Below are 11,510 nucleotides of genomic sequence, written 5' to 3' on the forward strand. Positions count from 1 at the left end.
TGTGATAGTCATTTACGTTAGGGTTCCAACTTGGAAGAACATTTTCTTCACGGTCAAGGGATACGTCTCACTATGGTGGTAATGACCATAAACGGCACCGAGGCCATGTAGGATCTGGTTTCCTTGACAAGTGACCTGATCGAGAACACATGAGATTCATTTTTCCTGCTTAACACTTTTATAACCACTGCTCCATAAACTAAAATACGGTTTCTACTCTATTAAATTTCCTGTAAACATTTGATAATTAGTCTGAACGTTAAAAGAAATACATGATGAGTACATAATATCATTGGAAATCATTCTCTTTTTTAACTAGTGTCTGGCATGTCGACCTGATCATTTCTTGGGATCTTCACAGACCTCTGAGTAGAGCTCTGGTAACTTTCATCTCCATAGTCATCAGCATACCTCACGAAATAGAAAAAGAAGCGACCACATACAGCACGAATGCCAAGTGCCTGAAGGAGCACGTGAGGTATAAAGATAAACAACGTCACAGCAAAGATGGTGAAACATATATAAAAATCAACGACGATAAGCACAATAAGATTCCCAGCTGCAATAACCATGCCGAAAAAGAATGCAAACGCCATGAAATATAGAGCGTAATACAGTGATGGCAAAGCTATTCTTAGGGACTTGTGATATAGTGCAGGATCCTCCGACTGCGCCAAGATTAGAGCAACCAATGCAAGAAGTGAGAATTGCATCGCCAAGATGTCAAATATCAGAAAAATTATGAAACGAGGATTGCTTGCTAGAGCCGCCATGCCCAAGTGCGGAGCAGAGCTTTTAAAGCCGCCTGGTATTGTAAAACCAGCTGCAAACGTCACAGTTGCCACAAGAGCTGCAACCATTGAAAGAGCGTTGATGTACTCTTTGTTCCCCTTACGGTCCAAAGGAACTGATCGTGTTGTTAGAGTTTGCATGAATCCAGGATCGCTTCCGGCGTGACTGTGTGCTAAGGCTGCCAGTGTCAACCTCTGTAATCCAAAGTTCATAGGGTCATAAGCTGTAAAATAATGGATGTGGGACTAGGAAATGTTGCTCAAGTGAGAAATTAGACATACCTCTCGATATATGTAACAGGACTGCAGATTTAACTCGGCAATTTCCAGAGCTGTTAAGCCCTCATTATTCTGTCTCAACAGGTTTTTTGGCCCTGCAAGGCTATAAATAGCTCGAGGCCGCCACTTTATGGTGGCTAGATGCAGAGGTGTATTCCCATCCTCATCTTGCTCATTAGCCAGATGGTTAGTTTCTCCACTTTTCATCAAATGTCTTACAATATGAATCATCCCAGTATAAGATGCAATGTGAAGAATGTTCTGACCTTTTTTGTTGAGCAGGTGCTTTGAATGTGGACAACAATCTAGAATCTTTATGACGACTCTCATATGACCATTCTCTACAGCCTTATGAATTGGAAAAGATCCATCATAGTCACAAACAAAAACACATTTCGTGGATCGATCTAAGAGGTTGCATACTCCTCCATAATACCCAATGGATGCTCCAATGAAAAGACAATTCCTTCCTTCTTCATCTAGCTCATCCACAAGGCTTGGGAATTCATCAAGAATAACATTAAGGGTTTCTGGCCAAACAAGTAGTACATATATAAAAAAAAAGTTTCAATCAGTCATATGGGTTTGTTCTTGTGATCTTGCAAATGGTTAAAAAGCAAAACAAACCTCTACTCCTGGACTTCAAAGCAGCGTGGGCAAGACATTTTTTCCCTTCCAACTGTGAAGCAAGATTTGTGTTTCTCCATTCAGGGCCATCTTCTTCTGTAATTTTCAACATTGCTTTTACAAGTGACACATCTCCGACTTCAACTGCTAAATACAAGGGAGATATTCCGTTTTTATTCGCAAGAAACGAAGCTTGTTGGTTGGCATTCACTAGAGAGGAAGCTGTCTTCATATAGCGTCTTTCCAAGGCTAAGTGCAGAGCAGTATCTCCATTTATATCCTTCACAACATATGGATTCAGAATCTCTCTCTTTTCTTCGGACAGTGTACCTGAAACAAATGTCACTGTCGCAATAAGAGCCTCAACAACTGCTAAGTGTCCACCATGAGCGGCTACGTGAAGTGGAAGCTGGTCCTTTGAGTTTGGTTCCAATAGAAGACACGGACATTCAGAGACAATGATCTTCACTGCTTCAACATGACCCCAAGCAGCAACAAGGTGGAGAACAGAATCTCCTCGATGGCTTTTGAGACATGCCATTGGCGTTTCATGGTTTCTCAATTTCTCCAGCCACTCTTTGTTCCCATCACTCAGTGCACTAAACATCTCTGCATCCATCTGCACATATTCACCAGGGATGTCGAAAACATCCGACAATCTAACATTGATAAAGAAGTCGGGCAAGGATTCGGAATCTTCTGTAGGTGGTGTCGTGTCTTCTCCACCGGTTTGAATTAAACCTCGTGATCTGAGTGTACGTAAGCTGCTCTTTATCAGATTCAAAGGTGTGTATCTTTGTCTCCATTGTTCCTGAGACACATCCATTGACCTCTGTGCCTCAATTCTATCTAGACGTGCTTCAAAAAAATCCATTTCAAGCCTAAATCATCCCATTCAAAACAAAGAAAAAAAAGAAAAAAGTCAGCCATACCAAGAATAGTAAAAGAGAGACTAAATGACTTACCAAATGGAGGAAGAAGGAGACAAGAGTAGCAGCTAAAAGCTTGACGAGAGAGAGACTCTATGACGTACTTACCAAAGTGGAGGAAGAAGGAGATCAGGAATGCAAGAGTAGTAGCCAAGATAATGAAAGTAAATTGCAGAAACAGAGTAGAAGTCTTTTTTATAATGCCAAATCAAACTTAAAACCTCGATTAGGGTGTAGCTCACGAAGAGATAGTGAAAGTGAATACAGAAACAGAGTCAAGGTCTTTCTTTAATGCCAAATAAACCTAAAACCTCGATTAATGCAAGATCTGCGACTTTAGGGTGTGATTGGTAATACAAAGTCAACTTAAAACCTTCCCCAATATAATCTACTTGAATAATGAAAAGCCTAGTTCTTATTTTTATACATACATATGCAAATCAGGCCTATTAATTTGGCCATTCATCCAGACGGCACTGTATCTTCCAGACCAAGATATAAACACAAAAAGAACTTCTGAACATTAAGCAACTTTGATTTGTTTCTACTACCACAAATGTACAGCAGCATCTTCAAAGGATTGGTCCAAATCCATTGGTCAAAAGTCTGGAAAATGTCTTATAAAGTTAAACTACATTTGAAAAAAAAAACAATTATAGTATTGAATATAGGGACATTTGTTAAAATAGTACATTTGGGCTAAATCTCAATATAGTAATTGGGCTTAAATACCCAATTCTAAATTCTCAGATTTACCTCATCTGACTTAGTTGTAAAAAACCCACATCGATAATTCAGGATTTGCTTGTTGTTCCACGAGACATATAAAAACTATCCTTGACACTGCATATAACTCATACCTTTCTCGGCCTTTTGGCTAAGATCAAGTGTAGTATCTGTTCTTATCAGTTTAATATCGGGAAAATTCCTTAAAAATACACGAAGTTGATATGTCTATATTTTACATCATTTAGAGTGCATTTTAGAGTTCTCATCATATGTTTTCCCATGTAAATTGAGTCTTTAGACATGAAAATAGGATTTAGGACTTGCATTAGGTCCCAAAGAGTTTTGCATGTTTTGAAGTCTTTATCAGATACTTTGGAAGTCATTTGGAGCTTAAGAAGAGGAGCAGAGAAGAAAACGATGAAGAAAAGGGTCAAAAATGGTGAAAACCGCTTGGAGGAATTTCTCGGCCAAATCGCGTACTGGCCAGACAGAAACCTCGGTCAAAAAGTTTACCGATTGCTCATTACCGGCCAAAATCCTTACCGATCGACCAAAATCAGCCTGGGTCGAGTATCGGGTGCAAAATACCACGGGTTGAGTTTTTGGCCGAGGCGAGAGAAATTTACGACCAAAAAGCTTACCGCGGTACACAGCCCTCGGTCATTTTCCTTACCGCGGGAAGCTTTTCTCGACCAAAATCTATCCTTGTTCGCACATTTCAAAGATCAACAATCCGGGGAACCTTCCGGTCCGAATCAGTTGGCGGGAAGATCGGAATCAAAGTTGGAGGCAATCAAGCAAAGATCCCAGAAGATCGGAATCATCCAATTCGGACCAGTGGAGAGAAAGATACAGCTTCCGGAAGATGCACCAGCATTACGCGCATCCGAGAACCGAAAGGCGGAGCCCAAAGATCACGGCGGACGGAGCCTTTCCGAACCGAATTAGCTTGCCCGGTCTTCATCAAAGTTTGAGATCTGTGGAAGAACTTCTCAGGACAGTTGGAATCGCTTAGTTCGGAGCAGTGGTTTGAAAGATAAAGTCTCCGGAGTTCACATCGGTCCAAAAAGCCTGTTTTCCGGTGATTTCAATACGGTGCAAAGATGTGAAATCTAGGAAGCCTTCCACTTCCCAAGCTCCGACGGTTTCTTCACCAAAGTTTGAGCTTATTAAGTCATCTTGAATATGGAACTGGTCTCAGAGCATTTGGAGTCGTGTGTTTAAAGCTACTGTTTCCGGAAGGCAATATGGTCGAAACGAGCCCAAAAGAGTCGTGATACACGCTAAGTATTTTCTCAAGCCTCGACATTGCTCAAGCCAAGGCTCATATCTTGGGAGTATTTTGAACTAGATCTCGGGTTGACACCTCAGCACGATGGAATCAAGGCATGCACACGTAAGAAATAAAGCTGGAAACGACTAAGTATTGGACGTGCACCTCGGTGCAATGACCTCGGCGTGCATGCCGGACTCTGTTCTCCCGAACCCCTCGACCACCAAGCACCTCAGCATAGAATGCCGAGGTCCCTTGTCACAAACCCAGAATCAAGAACGAGATGGCTCAAGAACACACACGAGAAGATGGATCAAAGACTAGGGTTCATGCATGTTCTTGGCGTGTTCTTCACGAGATCTTCATTTGGATCCAGACTCACGTGCACTCCTCGACATGAAGACCTCGGCTTCACTCTCCGACACACCATGGCACTCACCCATCAACCCAAGAAAGCGGTTCAGTACCCGGTTTGTTCCGGGCTGACCTGCGATACTTTCCCTTTGCTATAAATACATTTTAGGACCAAAAAACCTAATCATCTTATCTCTTATCTGTTTTTAGCTTAAGAACTTGCCTCTTTTGTGAAACTGGATTAATCTAATCCGATATCTCGTTTTTGCATCAGAATCTTGTTCTTTCTTTATTTTCTTTTATCATCCAGCATTAAACTCCTTATCATGACAAGCTACACGTCTTGCAAAGGACTTAGTGAGCTCGTTATGATCAGTGAGTAGTCGTTTAAGTGGCTTTAGATAAGTAGATTAGGGTGCTTTCAAAGTAGATTAGTGGGTTTAGGTGTCTAGTCTTGCATGTTTCATTCCTTAACCGACAAGATCTCTAGGCTGGATCCAAGCACATCACTTGAGGTTCAGATCTTAGACATATCTCGCATCAAAAGTGTTTGTAGAAATGTCTGAACCACTCGGTTAAGGGTTTAAGAGTCTTTCATCGCGAGAGTGATAGTTTGTTCTCTTAAATGGCATTTTTGAACTGAATCTTATTGCTGACTGATTCATGCTTCTCAAAAGGGATTTTGGTATGAAAGAGGATCAGTTTAGATGCTTAATACTTTCATGAGAAGATTAACATGCCTTGAGCTCAAAGTTAAATGAAATCGCTTGATAAAATGATTCATTAACCCACTAGTTTAGCTTGGAAGCACCCGAGTCGATTATCTTGTCTAAAGTCTCTGCCTTTATCATTCATTATAATCATCTGAATCGTTTATTTGTCATTTGCATCTTAGCTTTGTTTAAATCTTATCATTTGCTTTAATTTTATGCTTATTTGCTTGTCACTTAGCTTAGTAAAAACCTTCATCGATCTGTCTTGACTTAAGTCAACAAATGACATAGATAGTGTCTCCACTACAAGCTTGGATTGATAACCCCTTGTACTACAAGGACAGGGGTATTGATAACCTCTATAAAGAGTGAAAACTCTTAGTTATCAATTGGCGCCGTTGCCAACTTGTGGGAGCATTATTCTCTTATTTGTTCTTAAGATCAAGACTTTCCTTTCTTTTGTTTTACTGATTCTTTTGCAAGTTCTTGTTTTGATTTCAGGTGCATGAAAACCAGGTCTCGTAGCACAGAACCGCCTTTACCATACGACAATAACATCAACAGGATTGAGAGGCGAGCTAGCGAGAGAGAACGGCACTTTGAACGACTTGGAATGGCAGAACAGCAAAGGATCGAGCAACAAGCTCAAGAAGCCGAGCACCAGGCTCAGGCTAATCAGGCGCAGGCAGGAAGAAATGAACAACAAGCCTATGTAAACCAACAACAGGCTCAAAGGAACGAGAGGCTTGCTCAGCAAAACCAACAACAAGCTAATAGAAACGAGCAACAAGCCCATCATGTTCATCCGCCACCGCCACAAGCTCAGAGACAACCTCCTCCAGTCTTTGTTGGAGAGACCGACCGAGCTAATGTGCACCAATACCGAGCTAGGATTCAAGCTCCACCGGTTCGGAATAACAACTTTGAAGTTAAAGCTTCCCTGCTCAATATGGTGCAGAACTCAAAGTTTCACGGTCTAGCCGGAGAAGACCCTCTTGAACATCTAGATCAGTTTGATCGAGTTTGCGACTTAACCAAAATCAATGGCGTTTCGGAAGACAGCTTCAAGCTACGCTTGTTCCCATTCAGCCTCGGTGATAAAGCTCACCAGTGGGAAAAGAACCTCCCGAGGGGTTCTATACAAACCTGGGAGCAGTGTAAACTGGCGTTCTTATCAAAGTTCTTTTCGACATCACGCACGGCTAAGCTCAGGAATCAGATCTCAAGTTTCACGCAGCACAACAACGAGAGCTTTAGTGAGGCTTGGGAACGGTTTAGGAGCTATACTAACCAATGCCCACACCACGGCTTCTCAGAGGCATCCCTCTTGAGTACTTTATACCGAGGTGCACTCCCCAAGATCAGAAACCAACTCGATACAGCCTCAAATGGAAATTTTCTTGGGAAAGAGATCAATGCAGCAATGGAACTAGTCGAGAACCTAGCAATGTCCAATGACACATATGGAGAGGACTTTGATAGGGCAAACCGTACAGAGGGATCCAGTGATGAACAGCGTATGAAAAAGGATATAAGAGAGCTTCAGAGCAAGCTTGACAAGGTTTTAATGGCGACTCAAAAGCCAATACGCTTTGTAGGCGAATTTGATGAGCAAGGGCCAAGTTTTGACAATGTTAATGAAGATGGTCTAACTCAAGAAGAGCTGATTTACATAGGGAATCAGCAGAGGTATCAGCGGTTTAACAACTACAACAGTAACCCAAACCTCTCATACAGAAACCCGAATGTAGCTAACCCTCAAGACCAAGTGTACCCTGCTCAACAACACCAACAAAGCTATACTCAAAAAGCTCCTTTTCAGAATACCTTCCAGCCCAATAAACAGTTCAGTGGGCAACAGCACGGCTACACTCAGCAGAATCAAGCAGCTCAGGGTAACAACTTCACCAGCCAACCGCAGCAACACAAATTTCCACCAGGGTTCAATCCACAGCCGATAGGTAATCAGCAACAGATTTAGGGACCGGGTCAGAATCGGATGGGGAACGACGTCTGTGGGATATTACAGCAGCTGTTACATGGCCAGCAAAGGGTTGAGAGCCAGCACGCGACAATGCAGCAAGATATCAGGGAGCTTAAGCAGAATCAAGCATCTACATCATCAAGAGGCCCGACTCTACCCGGTAAACCGGAGCCGAACCCTAAAGAGTATGTGAACGCCATCACATTGAGGAGTGGTAAGGAATTACAAACTCCAACGCCTAAAACAACGCTCATTGAGGCCAATGAGCAACTAGAGGGGGAGGCAGCCTCAGATGATGCGCATAAAGAAGAAGTCTCAGAGAAGGAACCGATCAAGGACAAAGGAAAAGCGTTGGAAAAGACAACCGAGCTTGAAAAGCCCTATGTTCCACCACCACCTTATCAACCCAAGATACCGTTCCCAGGGCGTTTCAAAAAGAAAATCCTAGACAAAGCCAAGGCGGTCTTTGAGAAACACTTGGACAACACGCAACTCACCTTACCCATTATAGATGCTTTCTTAGCTATACCCCAGCTTGGGAAGTTTCTAAAAGACGCGATCCTCAACAAGACAAAGGAGCTCCAGGGTATGGTGATATTGAGTCATGAGTGCAGTGCCATAATACAAAGAAGATCTATACCAAGGAAGCTATCTGATCCGGGCAACTTTACTTTGCCGTGTGCCTTAGGTCACCTGAAGTTCTCAAACTGTTTATGTGACCTTGGAGCTTCTGTGAGCTTAATGCCTTACACAGTGGCCAAGAGATTGGGATACAAAAGCTACAAGCCAGCCAAGATCTCTCTTGTATTAGCTGATAGATCGGTTAGATTACCGGTGGGGTTGCTTGAGGATCTACCTTTGAGGATCGGAGAGATAGAAATCCCCACAGACTTCATAGTTCTTGAGATGGACGAAGAACCTTTAGACCCTATCATCTTGGGCCGACCGTTCTTAGCAACCGCAGGAGCCATAATAGATGTGAGAGGAGGAATGATTGAACTACACATCGGTTCCGAGACTATGAAGTTCAACGTGAAGGAAATGATGAAGAAACCGACTATTGGAGGTCAGGTCTTCTATGTGGAAGTGATGGAGGAGCTAGCTGATGAGCTCCTAGAAGAGTTAAACGCAGAAGACCCATTGCAAGTGGTCTTGACACGTGAACAAAGCGAGCACGGGTACTTGAACGAGGAAAGCGAGGTGTACAAGCGTCTTTTGGACCAACCGAGGGAACTTGGAGCTGAGGCGAGGTTTTTGGAGCTCAGGAAGAGTGGCCTCGACATCTTAGACAGCGAGGGATCCACGGAAACAGAAGAGACACCTCGGGATATCATGGCCGTGACAACTCATACCGAGGCCGATGGTAAACCGCGCGAGAATGAAGCAAAGGCCGAGGAAGCTGTTCCAGGCCAATGCAACTTTGATGCCGATTGGAATGAGGCAGACGCACCCCCTGTTGAGCTAAAGCCTCTACCAACAAGGCTCAGGTGTGCGTTCTTAGATCTGAACTCTACTTTTCCTGTGATCATAAACGATAGCTTGCTTGAACATGAAAAACGTGCATTGCTTAATGAAATAAGGAAATTCAGGAGAGCTATAGGATATTCCTTGGCTGACATTAGAGGAATCTCTCCTGATATATGCACCCACAGGATCCACCTAGAGGACCAAGCCATGTCCTCTATTGAGCACCAACGTCGCCTTAACCCGAACCTCAAAGAGGTGGTTAAGAAGGAGATACTAAAGCTCCTTGAGGCAGGGATCATATATCCAATCTCTGACTCTCGGTGGGTGTCTCCTGTACACGTTGTGCCCAAGAAAGGTGGGATCACGGTGGTGAAAAATGATAAGGATGAACTCATAGCCCAAAGAACTATAACCGGCCATCGCATGTGCATTGACTATAGGAAATTGAATTCTGCATCAAGAAAAGATCATTTCCCTTTACCATTCATTGATCAAATGCTTGAACGGTTAGCTAATCATCCTTATTTCTGTTTTCTAGATGGGTACTCGGGGTTCTTTCAAATACCTATAGACCCCCGAGATCAAGAAAAACCACATTCACCTGCCCTTACGGCACTTATGCTTATAGAAGAATGCCATTCGGTTTGTGTAATGCACCGGCCACTTTTCAAAGATGTATGATGCACATTTTCTCTGATCTAATTGAAGAGAAAGTCGAGGTGTTTATGGATGATTTCTCCGTATACGGCTCCTCCTTCTCCAAATGTCTTGCTAATCTATCTCAAGTTTTAAAGTGATGTGAGGAGCATAGGCTAGTCTTAAACTGGGAGAAGTGTCATTTCATGGTCCAAGATGGCATTTTCTTGGGACACAAGGTATCAGAGAAGGGTATTGAGGTGGACAAGGCTAAGATCGAGGTGATGGTGAACCTACAAGCTCCAAATTCGGTAAAGGGAATAAGAAGCTTCCTTGGCCACGCTGGGTTCTATAGGCGGTTCATTAAGGATTTCTCCAAGATAGCCAGGCCCTTGACCAGGTTATTGTGCAAAGAAGTGGAGTTTATCTTTGATGAGGAGTGTGAAGAAGCGTTTAAGAGAATCAAGGAAGCTTTGATCAATGCACCGATTGTACAAGCCCCTGATTGGTCTTTACCATTCGAAGTGATGACTGATGCATCTGACTATGCCGTGGGAGCTGTCTTGGGGCAGAAGAAAGATAAGAAGCTCCATGTGATTTACTATGCCAGCCGCACCTTGGACTCGGCTCAAGAAAAGTATGCCACAACCGAGAAGGAAATGCTTGCCATTGTGTTTGCATTTGACAAATTCAGGAGTTATCTAGTGGGATCAAAGGTCACGGTTTACACAGATCACGCGGCCTTGAGGTACCTAATGTCTAAAAAGGACGCTAAGCCGAGGCTTTTGAGATGGGTCTTATTGCTCCAAGAGTTTGATATGGAGATACTTGACAAGAAAGGCATTGAAAACGGAGCCGCAGATCACCTCTCCAGGTTGAAAATTGAAGAACAGGTCCCAATTGATGATGCATTACCGGAGGAGACCCTTATGCTAGTCAAGTCTTACCTAGAAGTGGAGGAAGCCAACACGATCAAAGAAAGAAGCCTTCCATGGTTCGCGGATCTTGTTACTTATCAGAGGAAGAAGTTCTTTAGAGATGTGATGAGGTATCATTGGGATGAGCCGTACCTTTACGTGCTTAACAAGGACCATCTCTATAGGCGATGTCTGGCCGAAGAAGAAATTCATCCGGTGTTACAAGAATGCCACGGTTCATCGTATGGTGGTCACTTAGGGGCATTCAAGACGGTTGCCAAGGTTTTACAAAGCGGGTTCTGGTGGCCGACTATGTTCAAGGACGCTCAAGATGTTGTATCAAGGTGTGAGGCTTGTCAACGGCACGGTAACATATCCAAGAGAAATGAGATGCCCCAAAATCCAATCTTTGAAGTAGAGGTCTTCGACTGTTGGGGTATTGACTTTATGGGTCCCTTTGTAAGCTCATATGGAAATCAGTATATCTTTGTCGCGGTGGACTATGTGAGTAAGTGGGTTGAAGCGGTCGCATCTCCGACCAACGATTCAAAGGTAGTGGTAAAACTCTTCAAGAGTATCATCTTCCCACGTTTTGGAGTCCCAAGGGTAGTAATTAGCGATGGGGGAAGCCACTTTATCAACAAGACTCTTGAGAGTCTTTTGAAAAAGCACGGAGTAAAGCACAAGGTGGCCACCCCTTATCATCCGCAAACTAGTGGCCAAGTGGAGGTCTCTAACCGACAGATTAAAGCCATTTTGGAAAGAACCGTGAGCTCATCTAGGAAAGATTGGAGCAAGAAACTTGATGATG

The 11,510-nt window shown here is 43.2% G+C and overlaps 1 protein-coding gene, 1 non-coding gene and 1 pseudogene across 2 annotated transcripts; 1 reads left to right on the forward strand and 2 right to left on the reverse strand.

Moving 5' to 3' along the window:
* Window positions 1-311: 311 nt before the first annotated feature.
* Window positions 312-2,571, reverse strand: LOC18015271 (protein ACCELERATED CELL DEATH 6). The gene is made up of 3 exons (XM_006396513.1): window positions 1,698-2,571; window positions 1,074-1,600; window positions 312-986 (listed from the first exon to the last, which is right to left on the reverse strand). The coding sequence occupies exons 1-3, from the start codon at window positions 2,569-2,571 to the stop codon at window positions 312-314; spliced, it is 2,076 nt and encodes a 691-aa protein (XP_006396576.1).
* Window positions 2,572-3,482: 911 nt separating this feature from the next.
* On the forward strand, window positions 3,483-3,708 carry LOC112085870 (annotated as a pseudogene).
* Window positions 3,709-6,899: 3,191 nt separating this feature from the next.
* Window positions 6,900-7,006, reverse strand: LOC112085517. The gene has a single exon (XR_002898821.1). It is a non-coding gene; the product is annotated as a small nucleolar RNA R71 (small nucleolar RNA).
* Between the last annotated feature and the right edge of the window lie 4,504 nt (window positions 7,007-11,510).

The sequence above is a fragment of the Eutrema salsugineum genome, unplaced genomic scaffold (genome assembly GCF_000478725.1).
Source record: "Eutrema salsugineum unplaced genomic scaffold, Eutsalg1_0 scaffold_3, whole genome shotgun sequence".
NCBI lineage: Eukaryota > Viridiplantae > Streptophyta > Magnoliopsida > Brassicales > Brassicaceae > Eutrema > Eutrema salsugineum.